At 35.1% G+C, this 21,246-nt stretch overlaps 4 protein-coding genes across 6 annotated transcripts; 2 read left to right on the top strand and 2 right to left on the bottom strand.

The window, feature by feature from the left end:
* The first annotated feature begins 1,122 nt into the window (after window positions 1-1,122).
* LOC106133099 (polyadenylate-binding protein-interacting protein 1) lies at window positions 1,123-7,138 on the top strand. 2 transcript variants are annotated; one of them, XM_013332715.2, is made up of 8 exons: window positions 1,123-1,413; window positions 1,690-1,913; window positions 2,689-2,841; window positions 3,594-3,812; window positions 4,101-4,205; window positions 4,931-5,111; window positions 5,537-5,660; window positions 6,334-7,138. In XM_013332715.2, exons 1-8 carry the CDS (start codon window positions 1,305-1,307, stop codon window positions 6,431-6,433), a joined length of 1,215 nt encoding a protein of 404 aa, XP_013188169.2. In that variant the 5' UTR covers window positions 1,123-1,304; the 3' UTR covers window positions 6,434-7,138. The 2 variants fall into 2 exon arrangements, with proteins under 2 accessions (XP_013188169.2, XP_013188177.2); XM_013332723.2 differs by having other exon boundaries at window positions 5,552-5,660.
* Window positions 7,139-7,287: 149 nt separating this feature from the next.
* Window positions 7,288-14,541, bottom strand: LOC106133094 (D-2-hydroxyglutarate dehydrogenase, mitochondrial). The gene is made up of 9 exons (XM_013332702.2): window positions 14,247-14,541; window positions 13,502-13,649; window positions 12,898-13,095; window positions 12,048-12,241; window positions 11,536-11,704; window positions 11,080-11,209; window positions 10,612-10,768; window positions 10,237-10,402; window positions 7,288-10,148 (listed from the first exon to the last, which is right to left on the bottom strand). Exons 1-9 carry the CDS (start codon window positions 14,337-14,339, stop codon window positions 9,892-9,894), a joined length of 1,512 nt encoding a protein of 503 aa, XP_013188156.2. The 5' UTR covers window positions 14,340-14,541; the 3' UTR covers window positions 7,288-9,891.
* A 149-nt stretch (window positions 14,542-14,690) lies between these two features.
* Window positions 14,691-18,343, bottom strand: LOC106133073 (D-2-hydroxyglutarate dehydrogenase, mitochondrial-like). Of its 2 annotated transcripts, XM_013332691.2 has the most exons (9): window positions 18,107-18,343; window positions 17,645-17,792; window positions 17,211-17,408; window positions 16,713-16,906; window positions 16,386-16,554; window positions 16,161-16,290; window positions 15,742-15,898; window positions 15,350-15,515; window positions 14,693-15,095 (listed from the first exon to the last, which is right to left on the bottom strand). In XM_013332691.2, exons 1-9 carry the CDS (start codon window positions 18,200-18,202, stop codon window positions 14,839-14,841), a joined length of 1,515 nt encoding a protein of 504 aa, XP_013188145.2. In that variant the 5' UTR covers window positions 18,203-18,343; the 3' UTR covers window positions 14,693-14,838. The 2 variants fall into 2 exon arrangements, with proteins under 2 accessions (XP_060801053.1, XP_013188145.2); XM_060945070.1 differs by lacking the exon at window positions 17,645-17,792 and having other exon boundaries at window positions 14,691-15,095; window positions 18,107-18,271.
* A 155-nt stretch (window positions 18,344-18,498) lies between these two features.
* Window positions 18,499-21,160, top strand: LOC106133874 (ribosome biogenesis protein BRX1 homolog). Its single transcript, XM_013333731.2, has 5 exons — window positions 18,499-19,007; window positions 19,165-19,441; window positions 19,563-19,846; window positions 20,213-20,450; window positions 20,790-21,160. The coding sequence occupies exons 1-5, from the start codon at window positions 18,882-18,884 to the stop codon at window positions 20,981-20,983; spliced, it is 1,119 nt and encodes a 372-aa protein (XP_013189185.2). The 5' UTR covers window positions 18,499-18,881; the 3' UTR covers window positions 20,984-21,160.
* The last annotated feature ends 86 nt before the right edge of the window (window positions 21,161-21,246 follow it).

A 21,246-nucleotide genomic window follows, 5' to 3' on the forward strand; every position in this document is an offset into this window, starting at 1 on the left:
GATATACTTATTGCATTATGTATTTATTGTTTTTATTCTGCCACTTGCTAGTTGTGTAAACCCATACTAAATGCAAAAGCTAGTTTGTTTGTTTTTTACCTGTTCACAGTTAAACCACTAACCCAATCCGGATTGGAGTACAGAGCCGCAGGTGAAAGCTAACTAATAGTCAATAAAGCTGGCAACTTCATATAAACAAATTTAATTCCTTTACAACTGCCAATGTAACCAAAACGAGTTGCAAAAAGTGTGTAGGTAACTAGGTACTACATATATGAAAAATAACAAACATCTTAAAAATGTCCGCCTTTAGAATAGAATTTCTTTCTCAATGGATGTCGTAAAACGCGTTTACTAAGGAAACAAATTCATCTAGTGCATGCTTCTAAATACCTACCTACATTGTGTTAGTTATTTCTCTTTTCATACAGGCTAATAAACTTAGAATTTTTCTTTAAGGCGTTAGCAACCTGTAACTATATGGGTATAGGTACTAGCTGTTGCCCGCGACTTCGTCCGCGTAAATTATCCATCGCCTAAAAAGATTCCCAAGTTTGTAGCTTTACATAACATTTTTGCTTTCTATTATTCATTTTAAGTGTCCCTCTACCCATTTCTGTCAAAAATACTTAATGTACAGAAAAAATATTTTTACTGTTTTATTATATGTATAGATGAATCTCGATTCCATGATCAGCTAAATATTGCCTTAGTATTTTCAACTTTTTCAAATACTCTGTCTATATCTATGTCCCGTAAGGGATATAAGATAAGAATAAGTTAAGCTGTGGGTAAAGGATCTGGAAATAAGGCCACAAACAAAAGTTCCGCTAAATGAGCCCAGCCGATTTCAAGTTTGATTAAGACAAACTAACAGAAATAGATTTTTATAGATATGCTATAGCCGCGAAGTTTTTAAAATTACACCTCTTTTGGGGCAATCGGGTTAATATTTTTAAGTTAATACAACTAACGTAAATAGGTAGATAAGGATTTAAGCTAAAAATACTAGGTTAATTCAAAACATAAATACTAAAAATAGGTAGGTACGTTATTTAAATACTTAGTAAATGAATGATTTGAATGACAAGAGTTGACACGATGACAAGTGAACGAGTGACTTCAAGAGTGTTTTTGTCCCCCTTGCGCAAATAAGATGGAGGCACTGCTGTAAATTGGAAAGTATTTCTCTTTGTTTACGTGTCGATTTCGTCGTACGATTAGAAAAATCGCTTAAAACCTTTCCCAGTATATGGAATTAATTAAAAGAAGGTCTTCTTCAGTTTTGTTAAAAACTATATGAAATGAATAACGGAGAGATTGGTGGAACCAGGGGCAGAGGCCGAGGCTGGCAACCTGATAACCAGCCACGGGAGCTACGCCGGCCGAGGATCGTTAACGATGAAGCTAGAGGTATTATTATTATTCAATTCTGTTTCGTTAATCAAACTTTCACAGATCGTAGCCAATTCATTGCAATGTGACGTCGTCATAAACGGACAGTAATTACGTTCTGCATAATTACAATACTTTAGGAGAAAGTAAGAATTTTCATTTCCAATGACGTTATTCAGTCTGACTGAATTTGCCGGTGGTGCTCGAAATTTGATTGCAGTGCAATTTTGTGGGTTTTTAGGTCACTTTGATTCATACAACAATTCATACTAAAATATTCAATTCTTGTTTTAGTGGCAACTGAGGCGCCGAAATCCAATCTGTCAGCAGAGGCTAAAGAATGGTACCCTCCGAATTATACACCCCAGGTGGCACCAGCTTATGCAGCTGATCCAGCTCCCTACCGGCCTCAACGGTTTTCTGTGCAAGATAGACTCCGACAAGCTTCAGACCAGAATCGTTATAATTTTGACCAAATGTCATACTCGCTTGAAGAAGCTGAAAATATGGATATACGTGTATGTGAATATTTTTTATATTTTTTAATTATTATTAATTGTATACTGTGATAAATTTATTGTATCCATGCCATGATTATATTAGTTTCCTCTGTGGAAGCATACCCCTGAATCCATTATTAACAGGGTTATATTACATAAATTTCAGAACTATTTAGGTACTAAGCTGATATTATTTACAGTGTCACATTACTGACCTTATTTTGAGAATAGGATGGGTTATCACTTTGGACCAAATATGTTTTTGTTTATCTAACTAATTTTTGTTGAATATGAATTAAGCACAGCTTGAAAATCTTAAAGACTAGGTATATGGCTCTTATAAAATAACCTTGCTATAATTTGTCAATTAATAGTTATTTGTATATTATTGACTAAATATTTATTTTTTGTGGTTTAGATATAATGACATGTTTTCTGTATCCAATGGATTTAGGTTAGGATCAGACACCTTATCAGTGGTTTCCATAACCTGCAAATTCATTGTGAAATCTACACATATATTGTAAACCCTATCACAAAAAAATAAGTGCTAACAAAGTGGAACAGTTATAGTTCATACCCTATACAATCCAAAACACTTGGACAAACAATACATTAATTTTACATTAAAACATAATGGCTTAAAATCAGGCCACTCCATTTTACTAAAATACATCCAGTACAGTTATTCAACAATATAATATGTAAAAATGATATTTAAAAAGAACTGAAATTTACTTAAGAAGAAAGATATTTAAGCAATCGGAGTATTAATATTTTGTGTTTATTTTAGGAGAACATTGCCAACCTAATTACGGTGATGTGCGAGATAACTTTCGACCCTGGCAAGTTCGACACACTGTGCGGCCCCCTTGTAGATTCTTTTGCTTCCACCCTACACGACACCAATTACACTAGGGCTCTTGTCGAGGCTATCGTCAATCAGGTTTGTTTTTTAATTATATAAAGGGAAAGAAAAGTAAACTAAATGTTGTTCCTATTATAATTACCTATTGTTCATCCCATAAACAGTATACAGAATCCGTGATTACGTAAGAACATTTTTAGCTGGATGGTTTAGAAATGGAATTGAGATCCAAAAATAGTGACAGGTTGTTAGCCCATCATCTAAAAGAAAAATCCCTAGTTTCTAAGCCTATGATTGACTTTTATAATTTTTATGGGTAGTGAAGCAGCTAGCCTGGCACATACATACATATAATCACGGCTATACCTTACAGGGTTGACAAAAGCAAACAATCTCGAAAATATTGAAAGGCCACATTAACATGTATGAACTAATGATGGAAATGAGATTGAAATTGTGACAGGTTGCTAGCTCATCGCCTCAAAAAAGAATCTCAAATTTATCCAGCCTTAGCTGACACAATTTTATGATTTTTTCAAGATCAGTTGTGAAAGTCTGAATTGAATACATTGATAAATTTATATAAAGGGCAGCTCTTCACGTTAATTACGTAGTATGCAGTTTAGCTAGTGGTGAAAATCCATAAAATCAGCTAGATTGAGGTCAAACACAATGCTGAATAAAATAACATAAAGTGTATCGCTGACCAATTTGTATATTCAAAAAATGATTGTTAGGCTTTAAGGCTAATCCACCACTATCATTGCTTAATCTTTGAGAGTGAATCATTATAGATATCTCTAATTTCAAAAATATTTCTACTATTTCAGTCTATAGGCGAAGCGAACTTCCGATACAACGGCGCCCGGCTATGTTCCATGTACGACTCCGTGGCGACCCCTGAGGAGTCGACATTCCGCGCGTGCCTGTTGGAGCGCTGCTCGACCGAGGAGAACAAGATCATTAGCGGTGTGGAGACGTCGGAGGAAAACATGCGAGGATTCGCCATGTTTTTGGCTGAGATCTACACTCAGCTTGAGGATAATCAGGTATGTTGAACATTTTCAGCTGCAGACTTATTAGTTAAGCTTTTTTTAAATTGTAATTTACAGTATCTTACAATGTTTTCTTCCCAGCATATTAGTGTATTGTTAAAATCCATTGTATTGTTGGCTATATGCCTATTGTATGGTTTTCCACTTTGATCTAGATGTGACGCATCTGGTCCTTTATAATGTTTATTTTTCTTTATTAATTTTATTCAGTAAACAGTTTGTAATAACCTGAAAATTATTAGTAATTACTAGTAAGTTACGTCATATATTTCTTATTTTCAGAGAGGCAGAATTAAGACTTTAGGAGAAAGTCTGTGTAAGGTGTTACTCCACTTGTTAGACACTGACAAGGAAGTTAATATCAAAGCAGTCTGCCAGCTATTAAAAGTAAGTAAAGTTATATGAGCTAGTATCCCGCATTATATCTCAGCTTTTCATACATCTGAATTACTACGCACTTTTCTTATTTTGCTTGACATCAGTAACATTTATATTTCAAGCCGTGTGTGTGGATGAAGGAAGGTTTCAGCTAAATTGTTGAAACAAAATATATTTGCCTTAATGCCCTTGTTTGACAATCCTATGTTAACCAAATCATTATTTCTAAAAAATTACATAAATGTCAATTTTCATTAGTTATATTTTTCCTTATAGTGATGTGTTTAACATGCATACAAAAGTAACAGTAATCTGATATGCTTCATACATTTATATTTTCCATGCATTTGTCTCGATTCGAAACCTAGCCTAATGTGAAACGAACCTTTCCCTGATCGGCCTGGGTTTTGGATGTTTATCTATCTATGTATTTATTATCCACATCCACACTTGTACATGTATTTTTGTATGTTTGTGTGGAATAAACTCAAAAACTACTGGTCCGATTTTGATAAAATTTGGCACAGATATAGAATAGACCTTCAAAAGTGACATAGGCATAAATTTGTTTTGAAATAAATTAGTTTTCAGGTAGAACAATATGTCCACCCGTGCGAAGCCGGGGCGGGCCGCTAGTCAAATATATTATCGTTGAGAACTTTGTTCGAGACTAGTTCATTGTATGTAATTCGTCCCGTATATACATATTTATTAATTTGTTATTTCGTGATCAGCTGTCGGGCATCGCGCTCGACGCGGACTGCCCGGCGGGCATGCACGCCGCGTTCGAGCGGCTGAAGCTGCGCGCGCAGCTGCCCGCCGTGCGCGCCGTGGTCGCGCTGCGCGCCGCGCGCTGGGGGCTCGCCGGACACGAGCCCGAGCCCGCCTCGGACCACGCCCAGCCCAGATACGCAGGTACGGGTCACCTCTAGCATTCCACCGCGCTGCTTCTTCGGTTGCGCAGGCTCGGGTCGAGTTTCAGGGACGAAAAACAATGTAACGTGCGGGTGACTAACGACTGATTGATATAATTTTTTTTAATCTAATTAATTTCAAACAGAGTGCAACTGAAAACTAAAATGAGACAGAGCTGGCTCTATCATAAAGCAAGAAAGAGCGACTATTCAAGGCATCAAAATCTTCGTATTTTTGCAAGGCCGCAAATTTATTCGACAAAAAAACCAAGGCCCAAAAAATATGATTTACTTTTACTTTACTTTGTGTAATGGCCTGTGACCTGTGTTATTTACTGATTTTTTTTTCTTTATGTACATGTATTTTTCTGTCAAAGAGACTAATTTCTATGAATGTACTGATTCTAACCAATATGTTTATATCAGTGAACGGATCCCCAGAGGGCGGGTACCTGGCGGACGGGCACGCGCTGACGGCGGAGGAGGCCGCCTTCCTGCAGAGCAACCTGCCGCCCGCGCACGCCACGCCGGCGCTGGACGACGACATACTGTGAGTACACTGACTAACAGGTAACAGGAGCTAGACGTCGCGAAACTTGATATGCTAGCCGTTGAATCTGAGGATGCTGAAAACAGGACATAGTAGGGAAAGTAAAGTCTGAAGGCGGGCCCCGAAGTGGAGGATGCCACCGGAAAGACTACAGAGCTAAAAAGCTTCATTCGGAGTCAAGAAAAGGTGCGTGGTTCGACGAAATAACCGGAAGGTCGGTAGATCCATGGGGTTATGATGGCCTAATGTTTTATTCTATGGTCACACTTTACACCATTATATCTGTCACCATCACCACAGATTGCTCGTACGGTGACGGAAAACATCTTGATAAAACGTGCACATCCATGCAACTGGATGTGCCCATCCTCATTCCCCCGCACAGGTTCCAGAAGGTCAGAAGTGGCTTCATGCAAAAATTTAACGAACTACGATTAAATAATCCGAGATTTTGGTTATATGCGCACCTTGGGCTTTTCTCCAGAAAGGCCAAAGTTATCACCGGCTCAGTTACTACTCACTACAGACATACATTTAGTCTATTCTAGGTAGATAAACTCATGGGCTCACAGTCGACACGTTGTATAGCTGCTGCTTGAATGAAAGTAAACGACGCAGAACCTTAAAAATGGATTGCACTCATTGGTTAGTAATATTTATTTTGAATCAATAGCGAGGAACTGGAGAACGAGGCGTGGGACACCGGCATGGACGCGGAGATGCAGGCCGGCTTCCTAGAGTTCCTGAAGATCTCCAACCAGATCAAGCGATAACCAGCGTCCCTCGCCGCCCCGCAGACCAAGCGGCCCTAGACTAGGAGAGAAAATGTATAAAAAAACAATAAAAACTATAAAACTACAAAAAGATCCCGTTATATGTTTGTAGTTAAGTGAATGGTATAGTGCTTTTCTTGTTGGTTAGTGTAATCTTAAACATGCAGTTGGATGTATACGCAAATATTGCTTGAAAGGTAATATTTACATGTCTTTGATACGCAAATATTGCTTGAAAGGTAATATTTACATGTCTTTGATTTTTTTAAACAAGCCATTTTGCTTGTCTGATTGGCTGCCTACACAATTGTACAAAAAAATATGTAATACAAATTACAAAACCTTTTCCATGATATGTACTATAACATTCACTATGACTGTATAAATATATTGTGAGCAGTAAGAAATTACCATTCTAGGAGGATATTCTCGAATTATGATTGTTAGTAGCACTTCTTAGCAACCTTGGTTGCTATTCTATCGAAAACGAATTAGGCTTTTCAGATTTTCCTAACGCCCCATTAAAAATGTACCTTCAAAAATGGATTACCTTTCAAACTCTATGTGCTACCTGACATTAGCTCTAAAATGAAAATCCATAAATTACGTCATATGGTTATTATGACCAAAGCAAAAAAAAAACGATTTTCATGACATTGTATTTTACAATACTTTTTTCTTGGTTTATTTTCATTTCATTTTTATCCGAACTACATTTTGACCTAATACATAAAATTCGGCGATCGCTACAACTTTGTATGAAAAAAAGATTCGCTCGACTAGCATCAAACCATACAGGTAATTAATTTAACCCAAGCTTAGCTAATTTTATAATTCCTTTTTTCTAGAAAAAGTAAAACGTTCGTAACTTCTATAACATAATAATTGGTGTACTTTACTTTGTGTGTAGATTTATTAGTGGAAGTCTTGGTCTGGTATCGGGCGTTGTGTTTACGTATAAGAAACAATGCATTTTAAAGACTCGTTTACCCTATTTGTGGTTTGTATATTTGATCACTAATGTTGAAAGAATATTAATATTTTATTTATACGTAAACACATCAATTGCAACAAAGGAATAAAATGCGTGGACTAAATGTAAACAAGTTTTACATAGTTCTTTTTTAGATTACTAAAATGTAAAGAAAAACGTCAAGATTCGGGTACATAATGTGAACTAAATCGTATTGTTGCTCCCACCACGGAACATTGACGGCCATATTGAGAGCCATTTGCTTCTTGTTTACATTTTGTCTGTCGAATAATAAATAATATTTAGTGATCTCATATTTTCTCCATTTATTTTTCTATTGATGAATAGAAATCAACGCATAGGCAATGACTTTCTTCACATTTGTAAACAAGATAAAAAATGTTGAGACAAGTCTAACATCAGAAATATGAAATATTGTTTATTTACCTACAATCAACTTCCATTCCACTGCGTCCAATGATAATATCCTAAACTGAGGAAAACTTGTGTTTAACATTGGATGGCTGAGTTGTTCATATCATTTAAAAGAAGTTTCTAAATCAGGTGGAAAATACCGATGAACCGTTAATGAAGATTATTTTATTGCGGTATTGGATGCATGACTGAAATAACAACATATTTTTGTTTTCCATCTGAAATCGAAACTTTACATAAAATTGACATGAATTTTCAAATATCGCTGCGAGTTTTTTTAAGTAATCTCGATGATTTTAAAGTAATATTTCTGAACAATTTATCCAGTAATTATAAAATGTCGAATCATTTTAGATTATATTAGAATTTCGGAAGCACAAAGATGTTTAAGATTTTTGGTGCATTACTTAGTTTTTATTGAATGGTCATTAGGTTTGTAGTAGTTCTTACTGCGATAAATTGTTTCTTATATGATCATTGTGACTCAACAACATAAACTTGGAATTATTTATGCCATCTATGAATTATAAATTGACATCCATGAATATTTGTAGAAAAAGGTATCTGGTACCTTTTAATGATTTTAAGCTACCCCATCTTATTATTACATTTATGAAATCAACTAATGAGTCACATATTACTTGTACGAACTTGTCTCGGTAAATTTTATTTTGAGCTTGGCTTATATCTGAGTTTATTTTTTAGTTCTATACCAGTGTTGTAATCCCAAGTTAGTCAAGTGGCAATGGCAACTAACATGTTACATTCATATGAATTCATTGCAGCAAAAACTGAGAGATGCCACCAAATGAACTAAATGCCAAATTTATGTTAAACTTCGTTGTGATTTTAAAATGCCTATTCGATATGAGTGAGATAGTGAGTGATAGTTGCCTTGAGTGCTAGATATATTTTAATCAATGACCTAATTGCTGGTTTAAATGAATAAATAGCACAAAATAAACAGATTACAGAGAGAAAGCTTAAAGTTCTCAAAATATTTTTATAGATAAGGCGTGATACTAGCGATAGTGTTTCAAGTTTAAGCACTTATTCCACTTGACTAAGTTCTCTCTATCTAATCATTGGAAGTTTCCGGTTGCATCCTCCAGGACTATACTTTAAGGCTTATTCCATATTTACTTGCGATCTTGTCTCTTTTAAAAATTTTCCTGTCTCAACCCAATTTTTCTCAAACTCAATAGTATTTCGCTCTCAAAAGCATACGTTACTGAATCAAGGGGAATACGCATATTTCATATTCATCGATGAACCTCAGCGCAGATTGGTTAATCAAGTACACATTTTATGAAGCGCCTTGTCTGTACTCTATTTATTTTGTGTAAATAGTGAATATTGTGCTTTCAAAATACACATATAGCAATAAAATGAGTACCTACCTGCAGATATAAGTCATACAAGTAATTTTTGCTGTTAGTTCAAGCGCTGATAAATAATACATTTTTGATATATTTATGCAATACTGGATTTATTTATTTGAAGCAATTAGGAAAATGTTTATAATATTCCATTGTATTTTTGTTGCAGTGATATTATGAATGTTATAAGAATAAATGGATATTTTAATAAAAGTCATTTAAATAAAATAATGTTGTTTTATTTTTCCTTTAATAAATAACAGATCATTTGCACTTATGTTTGGTACCTAAATATTTAAAAAATATATAAATACAGATAAAGATAATGAAATGAGTTTCACCCTGTACATTTTTTTTATTTTTACTCGTATCCCCGATGATATGCTTTAATATTATTATCAATTCAAAATTACTTACCCTTTTTATGAGGTGAACTTATTGAGGTACTTTACCTATCTACCTACCCATATTTTTTATAATATTATTATTTATTTATTTTTGAGCCAGCCTGACATGCTCATTATGCAATTTCTTCATATTTTTAATGATACAATATAAAAATTTTACTTCTTTTGGGACTTTTCAAGTCTACATAAATAGATTATAATAGTCATAAAGAGCACGTTACCTACGTAGCAGACATTCTGACAAACATTCTGGTTAGGTAGGTACTAATTTTCTGGCAGTACTTTATAAGGATTAAGAATCCCGTTTGGATCCATCAGGTGTTTCAAATCGCGCATGAGTTGCAATGCAGACTCGTCTTTACTGTAATGAATGTAGTGGGGCTTTCGGAAACCAACGCCGTGTTCTGCGCTAATGGAACCCTGCACTTTGGCCACTTCTTCGAAAATGAAGGGTTCTAGAAGAGACGCTGCTTCTTTTGTGTACTCTGGCACTGTGATGTTTATATGGATGTTACCATCACCTGTAAACGGTAAGTACGAAGTTTGTTATCATTTTCTTTGTGATAATACATGTAACAATTAGTAGAACAATTTAACCAAAGAATTTACCGATATGTCCGTAGCCGCAGACCATCACCGCCTTATCTCCCAATTTCTTTCTCAACACAGGCACTAGATCATAGTAGAATTTCTGGGGTATAGACACATCATATTTAAAGACGTAGCCGTTCACAAGTCCAGCGCCCGCTATGCTCTCTCGTAAGTTCCATATAGTCTGAAAAAATAATGACTAATTAAAAAAAGAAGAACAGATACCTACTAAAGTGCCTCTAGGAAAGAACACACGCAATCTATGATTATTCCTATGTTATGGTAAAAATTCTAACAGGTAAGTATCATATCCTTTAGAAGAGTCTTTGATCATTAGAGCGGAAATGACGTCGATGGGTAATAAGACGAAAGTCCTGCAATGCCGGTCCTGACCTGCATTTTCTTGGGCTCCGAAGAGACAGTTCCATCCAAAATTAGTCCACTTTCCATCTCTTTCGTTAAAAACTTTGTAAGTTTCTCTTCATCATGAGCTTCGTTACTGCCATGTGTCTCCACCAGCACATAGAATGGATAATCCGATATGGGATTCCTGAAATGTTTAAGGTTCTCTATTTAGAGCACACTTAAAAAAAAACTTTCATAGCATAGTATCTATACTATACGAGCATACTCTTAAAACAGGATTTTTAAAGCTGTTCAATGTGCAGAAGGAAGCAAAATGGAAGATGTTTTGCCCAAAAACAGACTCAAACTGAGGAAGAAAGAGCAACTTTGCTAACAGTATCGCTATGTTAACTCAGAGCGTACTAACTTTTTAAATAATGAGCTATCACGTTTTTAAGCGTTGGTGGAATTATAACCAAATCAAATAAGTATATTTACTATACTGTACAAACTTACGGTAAATTTAGATTTTTCGAAGTGTTGCTTATCGCTGCATTGTCTGCCATCTCAAACGCTGATAAGATTTCTCCTAAAGATGTTTTAGCACTTCTATATAGTTTCAGTATGTTTTCAAAGTTTTCAACCCCTGTGAAATATACGGTCAAAAAGTCATGATCTGACATGGGAACGCAACTGCCCTAACAACTACTGTGTTGTGTCGTATTTGAATTTTTTTATAGAGGTATAACGTTTTTATTTTTATTATGTAAACTAAAGAAAATCTCAATGTTGGATTTTGTAAAAGTAATCAAGGAGTAAATGAATGAAGAAAAGAAATAAAACCTTTTTAAGGTTGGTGTTCCCCAGGGTTCTATACTGGGTCAGAGATTTAAACTTACCAAATTTCCTTAATTAACATAGCTTAGATTAGCTATATGTATTTAAAAGTCAAATTATTGAGTATCGTCTCACCAAAAAATCCCACTGTTACTGCTTTGGGCAAAACAGGACAATGTATTGCAACTTTTGTCACAAGTCCCAGTGTACCTTCAGATCCTATAAACAAGTGTTTCAAATGATACCCTGTATTGTCCTTTTTTAATGTTTTAAGACAGTCAATTATTGTTCCATCGGCTTTCACCTGCAACAAGTAAAAATAATCATAACAAGTTCATAGAAAAAATCAGCCAATGTTACATAGATTTCATTCTCAAAATATCTTAAATTTTGACTCTTTAAGTCTTTCACTCTGACTCTTGAATCTTTATCCTTACTGTGGAAGTAGTGTTAAAAACAAAAACACTAGTACCTCAGCTTTTCTGTTTCTATTAAGGGATGTCATGGTAGCTCTACCAAATTACGTACTCTCAGTTTACACTGTTTATTCACACTGTTAAATAAATGAACCAACGAAGTGAAATCAATTTAAAATAAAAAAATATTACAGCGCAACAAGGAAGTTATATCAATATAAACATGCTTACGGCTTCCACTCCTAAAATAGATCCATGCAAGTTGCCATAACGCAACAGACGTAATCCTCCAGCGTTGGTGCTGACATTCCCTCCAATCTGACAGGTGCCTTTAGCTCCTAGGTCCAATGGCATGATCAGCGAATGTTCGCGAACTACGTTGTCTAGATTCTCCAAGATACAGCCAGCCTCGCAAATCATGGCACCTTAAAAATGTCTCCAAACATGCAACAGGCTCACGCTCCCTTGATAGCAAACTTATTCCTGAATTCATTTTACTTAAAGGATCTATACTTGCCTTAAGTTATTACATCATGCCAATATTAAAAATATTTTACGTTTAAAACAAATAGATCGACTTGGACTTGTCCTTTACGTAGAGACTAAATAGATTAACCGACTTGGTAGGTATTACATGGATCTCACAACTTTTTACGGTAGAAAGACTGAGCTGCGAGACTTGTATTTTTTACAGGATGTTTTTATAGGATTTACAGGTATCTTTCATCCCTGTAAACCTTATATTAGAAGTTCTCGTGGAATTTGTGGAAAACCTGTTAATATTCTTTTTAAGGTGGTATTCTTTTGTAGGGGGCGCAAAATTCGGGCAGGCGAATATAAGGCAGAAAGCTAGTCCTACTACTATTATAAAGGCGAAAGTTTGTATGGATGTATGGATGTTTGTTACTCTTTCACGCAAAAACTACTGAACCGATTACCATGAAATTTGGTATGTAGGTAGCTGAAGACCCAGAATAACACATAGGGTACTTTTTATCCCAGAGTTCCCGCGGGATTGATAGGGTTTCCATGCGGACGAAGTCGCGGGCGGCCTCTAGTAATTAATAGATCAACAAATTACCTGATATATCGTCTATACTGATTACTTTGTTCATCAGCATCAGGTTGACCACGATTTCATCAAACACTGGCACGGAACCCCCAACCAGGCCAGTGTTGCCTCCTTGAGGACACACCGCCAATTTCCTCTCATTGCAATATGTCAAAATCTTTGATACCTCCTCCGTCGTTCTCGGCTTCAGTACTACCTGTGATTGTCCTAAAAATGTGATTATAATGAATTCCACTGAACAAACAAATCGCCTTAATAGATATGCTGGAGAACGTTTTCTTATTGTTCTGAAGTCCAACAACTTTAATAGACTCGTGTTCGTGACATTAAAAAGCAAGATATGAAAAAGGATACAACTCTATCTCGTCTAATCTTTATCGTTCAAAGTCCCTCATTTGTTGTTATGGAGTTTAAAGTTCAGCAGTTGTTGGTTTTAAAGAAGGCCTCTGGCGCAAATGGAATTGTGCTTGCTATTGAATCACGACGTCCAGGGTTTTATTCCCGGTCATGATAAAACGATCTTTATAAGTTTAAAACTTGCCTTATACTTTAAAAACTTGGTGCTTGCGGTCTAACCAGGTACCTAATTATTAGTTGATAAAATTAACTGCACCTCGACAATTTTTTATCCAATCAATGTTAAATGGTAGCACATCTGCATCTTCTGTTAATACTCTTTCCTCGCCTAACAGGGACTTGAAATGATCCACATCCTTTGTCACAACTTTAGAAAAGTTTTTCCTTCTTACGTTGTACTTTTCCTGTAAAATGTGTTAAAGGATTTAAAAGACACATAATTAAAACATAATAAGTAGGTATATCTTACCGTAATTAGAGTCTGATAAAAATGTGTCAGTCTATTTTTTATTTCGGATCCTAGAATACGCTCAAAACTGTGCGGTCTGTAAGGAAGGACTAGGAAGAAACCATTAGTTCTAAACCAACAAAATAATAAATTGTAATAGTAAGTTCATTCTGATCGCCAATGTAAACATTTTGTGGGTGTGATTAATAACTATGAAATCAAAGTGTGCAACACATATAAGTGGTGGATAAGGAAAAAAAATCTCCTATATAGGTTTGTCTCCTAGCTTCTCTTTCCACTTATTCAACTTCCTACTTTCAGCTAAATTAACAATTAAGTCGGTTTATAAAATTACAATGAAGTTTGAATGAGAAATAGGTACTTGCTTAAATTATTTTAATATTAAATCAGCTTTATTGCCAAAACTTGTAATGCAAATAAATGTTAAAGCAAAATTATTACTTTCATAGTGTTCAAACCTTTAAGCACCAAGTAGGTATGTACCTATGTACAAGTAGATAAGAATACATACTATCTAAACCAAGGTACTTACAGAAGATAATTGCGGCAATGCTTGCGACGCATATTTTGCTTGCCCAGTGTTGTTCCTAAAAGTAGTCACTATCAATTTCATTGGATTTATCATTTTGAAAATATACTATCGTAAATAGCGCAGCATTTAAAGTTACAAACACACATAGCAAACGCTGTTTCGCTACTGACTGCGTAGAAATTCCGAGTCATGGATTACGTAACATTTATCATACCAATGCTGTAGGTTCACTAGAAACGATTTGGAAGATAACCGATTGGTGCGATCTCCTCGCTTTTTTATATCTTCCTTAGTGTGATTCCAGCATTTTTCTAAAAATAGGTTCTTTGAAAAATGCAGTAACAACATAAATTTTTATATTTACAAACAATTGAACATTAGGTAATTTAAAGGGGAAAGAAAATAGTAGATATATCTTTGCTAATTTCTTAACGCAAACTTTTCATTTATCTATGTCCATATCATGAGATGAGAGTATGTAGAAAATAGCTGATCTATCGAAGGGATGGGGAATATAGGTACCACACGAATCAAACATATCAATAGGTAAAGGTTTGCATTTAATAGTTAGAACCATATTTTTAAACAATATCTAATGTTCCGGTAACACTTTGTATGGGTTTAAAATTCCATTTGGATCCATCAGCTGCTTTAATACCTTCATGAGTTCTATGGCCGACTGGTCCTTACTAAAGTGCATGTAGTGCGGTTTCTTCAAGCCCATCCCGTGCTCGGCGCTCACGGATCCTTGCCGTTTAGCGACCTCTTCGAAGATAAATGGCTCCACGATATCAGTCACTTCTTGGCTGTATTTTGGAGTAACTATATTGATGTGCACGTTGCCGTCTCCTGTCATGTATGAGGAAACATGAATATTAGGAAACCTCATTCCTCTTTTTACCTATGCTTATACGAGTATCGCTTACTCATTTGATTATGATATTGATATCTTGAATATTAAAAAGTTGCTTATTTTTATATCAGTTATGACCAAATATTTTTGAAAGCAGACTCTATAGCCAATTGTTAGGAACTAAGAACATTTATATGGTTGTTAACTATATAGCTACCTGCTTATGTATAATTCATTTAAATTAACCTACCTATATGACCAAAGCCGCTAACCCTCAGAACTTTATCGCCCAGTCTCTTGCGCAGAATTGGCACGAGCTCGTAATAATGTTTGTGAGGTAATGACACATCGTACGCGTAAAGATAACTGTTGTTCATGTCCGCAGCTGGTACACTCTCGCGGAAACTCCAGATGTGCTGCAAGCAAATTATAACAGGTAGGTACATGATGCGTAGATATGAGTAACTTTATGATATTGTGCGTGATAGCAACAACCTGATTAAAATAATATGCTTTAAAATTAGAGCTATTTCAGTTCAAGATATCATCGCAGCAGAAGAGGTAGGTAATACTTAATGGACAAATACAACGAAAGTGAAGTCAAGGTAATAAAAATAAGGTTTTTCGGCTGACAGTACCTACCTGCATCTTTTTCGTTTCCGATGTTACAGTTCCGTCTAGGATTAACCCGCTCTCCATTTCCTTCTTTAGAAACATACTAAGTTTCTCCTCGTCATGAGCTTCGTTGCTCCCGTGAGTTTCAATTATCACGTAATACGGATATTCGGGTATAGGTAACCTATAAATATTAATATTCATTTTAAAGTACCTTATTTAAGTATACTTATATCTGCTTTGATACTTAAAATAAAACATTGGTAGTACCAATGCCAAAAAATTTTCTAATGACATCTAAGTAATATTTGGATACTCTTTATAGAAGTGGAAGGTACCTACAACTGGTCGCGAACAAACACGCAACTTATTAAACTATTTGTCCTCGAGGATTCCCACATGGATTATGATTTACCTACTTGGTCCAAGTATTTCGTTTACATTACCTTCGGTTTAAGTACTTCGCAGAGCCATTAATGGCTTCATGGTCGCTCATTTCAAACGCCGATATAATCTCTCCGAGCGAAGCTTTAGCATTTTTGTACAGGTTCAGGACATCATCAAAACTATTTACGCCTATAAGTAAAAAATGATTTTAAAAAATAATAACCAGACTCATATTCATGAGGTCGGTTATTATTTTTACGTTATTGCGTAGCTATAATACTTACCAAACAAACCAATGGTAACAGCTTTAGGCATAGAAGGGCAGTGAATTGCTACTTTAGTGACTACACCTAAAGTACCCTCAGACCCTATGAATAAGTGCTTCAAGTGATACCCCGTGTTATCCTTTTTCAATGATTTGAGACAATCTACGATAGATCCGTCGGCTTTTACCTGCAAAAAAGCAAATCCAGTACAAATATTTGTACGCGGTTGTTTTGGAAGTCAAAAGCCAAATCTTCAGATTTAAAGATGAAAATCAAATCAAATACCTTTAACAATTTACTCATATGGATAGTTCATAGTTTTTAGTGCAAAAAGTAAGTACATACAGCTTCTAGCCCCAACACAGATCCGTGCAAATTCCCGTATCGCACTAGTCTTAAGCCCCCAGCGTTCGTGCTGACATTTCCACCGATATGGCAGGTGCCTTTAGCTCCCAGGTCCAGTGGCATGATCAGCCCTTGGTCACGTACGAAATTGTCCAATGTCTCCAAAATGCACCCAGCCTCGCATACCAGAGCACCTTTATGATAAAATCTCTAATAATTAATAATTCAGCCCTTGCAACAAAATCAGGTTGATGTAAGTCATTAATCAGACAAAGTGCAATTCGAGCTATCTGGTAGGTAAGTTTTGCCTTTAAATTGCATGGAATGATATGCAATACAATCCAAACAGTTGATGCTAAAGTCCTTACGAAATATGAAGAAAAAAGTGCGGTGAAAAGCGACCTTTGGGCAACGTGTTAAAAGAGCTGAACACACGCTAAGATAAATGTATAAAAAAGATACGGAGATTATACCTAATAAATAAACTTAAATACCAACCAGAAATATCATCTAAACTTAAAATCTTGTTCAAATTCGTCATGTTAAGGATAATTTCGTCGAAAACTGGCACCGACCCACCCACCACGCTCGTGTTACCGCCTTGCGGACATACTGCGAGTCGTTTTTCATTGCAGTATGACAATATCTGGGACACTTCATGCACGCTTGACGGTTTTAGGACCACCTTTGATTGACCTACGAGCAGAAGAACTTTCAGAACTACAAACATGGACAATACGTAGATCACTATTTTACAACATAATGCTGTGACATAATTGCACATTCATACGAAGCAAGCAGAAGATTCATAAATTAGGTACCAAGCATTTGCGGGATAGCATAGCATCGTCTCAAAACCTTCAGATTATATATAAATCTGTTCTAAAGGTCCCATGACACTCAAGAACTTAGATAGTTTTGTGTAGGCATACCTCTACAATTTTTTACCCAATCTATATTGTAAGGCAGCAGATCCGATTCGTTGGTTATAACCCTGTTTTCATCTAGTATGGATTTAAAATAATTTAAATCGATATCTTGTACTCTTGCATAGTTTTTTCTTACTAATTTATATTTTTCCTGAAATAAGTTTACTGTTGAGATTTAAACTTTTGTAAGGTAGTAAAAAAAAATGAGATTTTGTATTCCGATATAGTGGTATCGGTATACAAAATCTCAATTTTTTCTTCAAATTTTTTGTGTATTATTTAATGGCTCTAAATGTGTAGGTACACACGTCTTAAGATATACCTGGGCCACATCCTATACACCAATCAAGGCGAGGTGGCACAACTTTCTTCTGAGCATATTGTACCTAAGTCAACAACACAATACATCGATATAGGACACAAGTTGTAAGTTAATAACTTATCTAATAATGGTTTAATATTCACCGAAGATAATTGCGGTAGAACCTGGGTTGCACATCTGTATTGGTCATACGAGTGAAACGGTACACTTCTCAATATTAACTTTACCGACTTAAACATTTCTCGAGTATAAGTTTACAAGAGAAATAAGTAAACGCACAAAAAATACTTATGCTCACAAATTTAAATGGTATGAATGTGATTTATGTTGGTATATACCTATTTAGTTATATTTATATTATGCTTAATTTCTCGTTATTATCTTATCACTTTATTACTGTTTAATAAACATGCCTTATCGTTATGTGCCTACTCATAAATCGGAATAATATACTTACTACAATATATAATATTACTGCGATTTCTATGGTTCTTCTTAAAAAAAATATGTTGTTTGTACAATTTTTTCTAAAATGTGTATAAAATCGACTAGTAATGAATTGTGGATTAATAAGTGTACTAGACAATGTTACATTAGAAAAACAGATTCAGTGACAAAAAAGGAAGAAGTAAAGCACCCACAGTTTTTACCTGACCAATATACGCTAAATATTATTTAATGGGGACTTGACATTGAAGAGCTCATGAAGATGTTTGGTTGCCATTTGGTCGCCAAGCCAAGCCACAACGAAGAAAAGGAAAATGTATGAGCTCGCAAAAAAAAAATTGTCAATGGTCGTCAATGTCAAAAAGTGAAAATAGGAATATTTCGTAGTTTTGTTGATTGACTCGTGCTTCCGTTGATTTCGTGCTTGTTGAAATTAAAATCCACGTGTTTTAGCATTGAAATTGGTGCACAATGGTTAAGATTAAAAGCCGAGAAGGTAAAAAGAAAAAGTCAATTCAACTAGAAGAAAAAAAAACTGATGAAAATGTAGTCATTTTACCACCAGTTAGGAACTCTGATGACCCTACACCTAAACAGGTACGTAACGTAATATTCAGTTTTAGTGCAATAAATACTACATTGTTGTAGCATATTACGTCGTTTTGTGACTAGAAAATGTTTCGAACAGTTCAATCTGTTAATTTTAATTATCCATCAGAACTAACCTAAAAAGATTTTCTAACCAATGTTTCAGGTAAAATGGATAAACAGACAAAGAGTTCTTGTATTTGCTGCTCGTGGTATTAACCATCGACATCGGCACCTTATGGAGGATATAAAAAAACTTATGCCTCACCACAAAACCGAATCAAAAATGGAAAGAAGCAAGAACTTGTATGTTGTTAACGAAATCAGCGAAATGAAAAACTGCAACAAATGCATTTTATTTGAAGGAAGGAAAATGAGAGATTTGTATCTCTGGATGTCCAATATTCCTAACGGCCCTAGTGTAAAATTTTTAGTAGAGAACAGTAAGCATATTTTTGTAAACTTAGTTTTATATTTTTCATAACAATGAAATTTCTACCATAATAATTTTATAACATCATTATTTTCACAAGAATGTTACTTAAAAATTAAACTTCATTTCAGTTTACACTATGGGTGAACTGAAAATGACTGGCAACTGCTTGCGAGGGTCAAGACCTTTATTATCATTTGACCCGCAGTTTGCTAAAGACGCCCACTATGTTCTGCTGAAGGAATTACTGACTCAGATATTTGGAGTCCCTTACCACCATCCCAAGAGCCAGCCATTTTTCGATCACATCTACACTTTCATGATCTTAGATAACAGAATATGGTTCAGGAATTACCAAATTCTGTCTGAGGATGGTGCTTTAGCTGAAATTGGACCAAGATTTGTGCTTAATCCGGTGAGATTTTTTTAAGTTGTCTTATTGAATCTTTTCCTATTGAATGATGACCCTGAATAATATCAAAATTTTTATCTGGAGAGATGCGACATACTACACACTATGTAACTTATATTCAGGTTTTATGGGTAACAAGTGTAATGACTCTGGACTCTGACCAGAAAGTGGGTTTCCATAAAAGTAAAACTTTTACTTTATGTCAGTTTATTTCTTACCTACATCTTTGACCGAACTATAGTTTGACACAACTGATCAATTGGACTTTTCACACACATAAAATCACGTCTTTATCCCCGGGTACAGGGTAGGCAGAGTCAACACTCTCATAGAAGTCTTTCACATTCAGCTTATAATGAATTATTTTAGGTTAAAATATTTTCCGGATCATTTGGTGGAACAACACTGTGGGAAAACCCGAAGTACATCAGCCCGGCGAAACTTCGGCAAGCATTCTCCAAGAAAGCTGCAAACAAGTATGAGAGGAGAGTTGAAAAGAAGGCAGTGTATGAGGCCACTAAACCAGAAACTGGTTACCCAGACATAGAGGGAGCGGACTTCTTTAGAGGAGATCCTTTGGAGAAAGCTGAAGAAGTTCTTATTAAAGGTAAGAACTAAAGACATCATGTTTTTCTGAACTCGATTTTTGTGGCATTCCCACGAGAAATGGAAAAGTTTTACCTGCAGACAAAAGCTGTGTATAATTAGATGCATTAGCAATAGTAAAAAGGAGGTCTTAAATTTTCAAGAGAGCTGAAACATTTATTACCCATGTTTGAACTCTCAGTGAGAATTATTAAAAAAATATTTCTTTCATTTCAACAATTTCACCAGTTCATTTATAGATTTTTCAGTTCTATCAATTTACAGGTGAAATCATTGATTAAAATGCTGTTATTGAGTCCTTAAATGGATTTAGTTTTTGAAATCACATATTTTTTTGCAGAAGAAATTAAAGAGGAATCAATGGAAGAGGATGAAGAAGAAACTGAAATACCAGCAAAGAAGCCAGTATTCACCATGAAGAAATCTAAAAGTAGGCCTGACATGGCGATCCGTCGGAAACAGCTCAAAGCTAAAAGCAAAGCAATCTCTGACCAAATCAAGAAGAGAAAGCAGCTTAAAAAGAAGAAAACATAATACTGTGCAAAAATAAAACATATTTTTTCCACACAAAATATTTTTATTTAAAACATCAAGTACATTCAATGTGTATAATAAAATCGATTTAAATAATACATAATGATGATTCAACAGTTAAAAAGTGTAAAGTGTAGCGGAAGATCATTATAGGAAAATAAATTTAATTTATGAGTAGTAGTTTGTTGATAGTTTTATAATTACCTCATTTAGCTTAACACAAAATATATTCGACCGTTTTTTTAAATTTCTATATGAAATTA

The sequence above is a fragment of the Amyelois transitella genome, chromosome 7, assembly GCF_032362555.1.
Source record: "Amyelois transitella isolate CPQ chromosome 7, ilAmyTran1.1, whole genome shotgun sequence".
Classification (NCBI taxonomy): Eukaryota; Metazoa; Arthropoda; class Insecta; order Lepidoptera; family Pyralidae; genus Amyelois; species Amyelois transitella.

Excerpts from the sequence above, each read along its gene's own strand:
- LOC106133073 (XM_013332691.2), bottom strand. The coding sequence starts at position 18,202 with ATGTTTAAGTCGGTAAAGTTAATATTGAGAAGTGTACCGTTTCACTCG. Across the intron at positions 17,409-17,644 it reads TTGGGTAAAAAATTGTAGAG|GTCAATCAAAGGTGGTCCTA; the intron begins GTATGCCTACAC and ends TTCTGCTCGTAG. Across the intron at positions 16,291-16,385 it reads TGTTACCATTGGTTTGTTTG|GCGTAAATAGTTTTGATGAT; the intron begins GTAAGTATTATA and ends TTTTACTTATAG.
- LOC106133094 (XM_013332702.2), bottom strand. The coding sequence starts at position 14,339 with ATGATAAATCCAATGAAATTGATAGTGACTACTTTTAGGAACAACACT. Across the intron at positions 13,650-14,246 it reads CATTGCCGCAATTATCTTCT|GAAAAGTACAACGTAAGAAG; the intron begins GTAAGTACCTTG and ends CACATTTTACAG. Across the intron at positions 11,705-12,047 it reads CTATTTTAGGAGTGGAAGCC|GTGAAAGCCGATGGAACAAT; the intron begins GTAAGCATGTTT and ends TACTTGTTGCAG.
- LOC106133099 (XM_013332715.2), top strand. The coding sequence starts at position 1,305 with ATGAATAACGGAGAGATTGGTGGAACCAGGGGCAGAGGCCGAGGCTGG. Across the intron at positions 3,813-4,100 it reads CTCAGCTTGAGGATAATCAG|AGAGGCAGAATTAAGACTTT; the intron begins GTATGTTGAACA and ends TCTTATTTTCAG. Across the intron at positions 5,112-5,536 it reads CGCCCAGCCCAGATACGCAG|TGAACGGATCCCCAGAGGGC; the intron begins GTACGGGTCACC and ends TGTTTATATCAG.
- LOC106133874 (XM_013333731.2), top strand. The coding sequence starts at position 18,882 with ATGGTTAAGATTAAAAGCCGAGAAGGTAAAAAGAAAAAGTCAATTCAA. Across the intron at positions 19,442-19,562 it reads AAAATTTTTAGTAGAGAACA|TTTACACTATGGGTGAACTG; the intron begins GTAAGCATATTT and ends ACTTCATTTCAG. Across the intron at positions 19,847-20,212 it reads CAAGATTTGTGCTTAATCCG|GTTAAAATATTTTCCGGATC; the intron begins GTGAGATTTTTT and ends GAATTATTTTAG.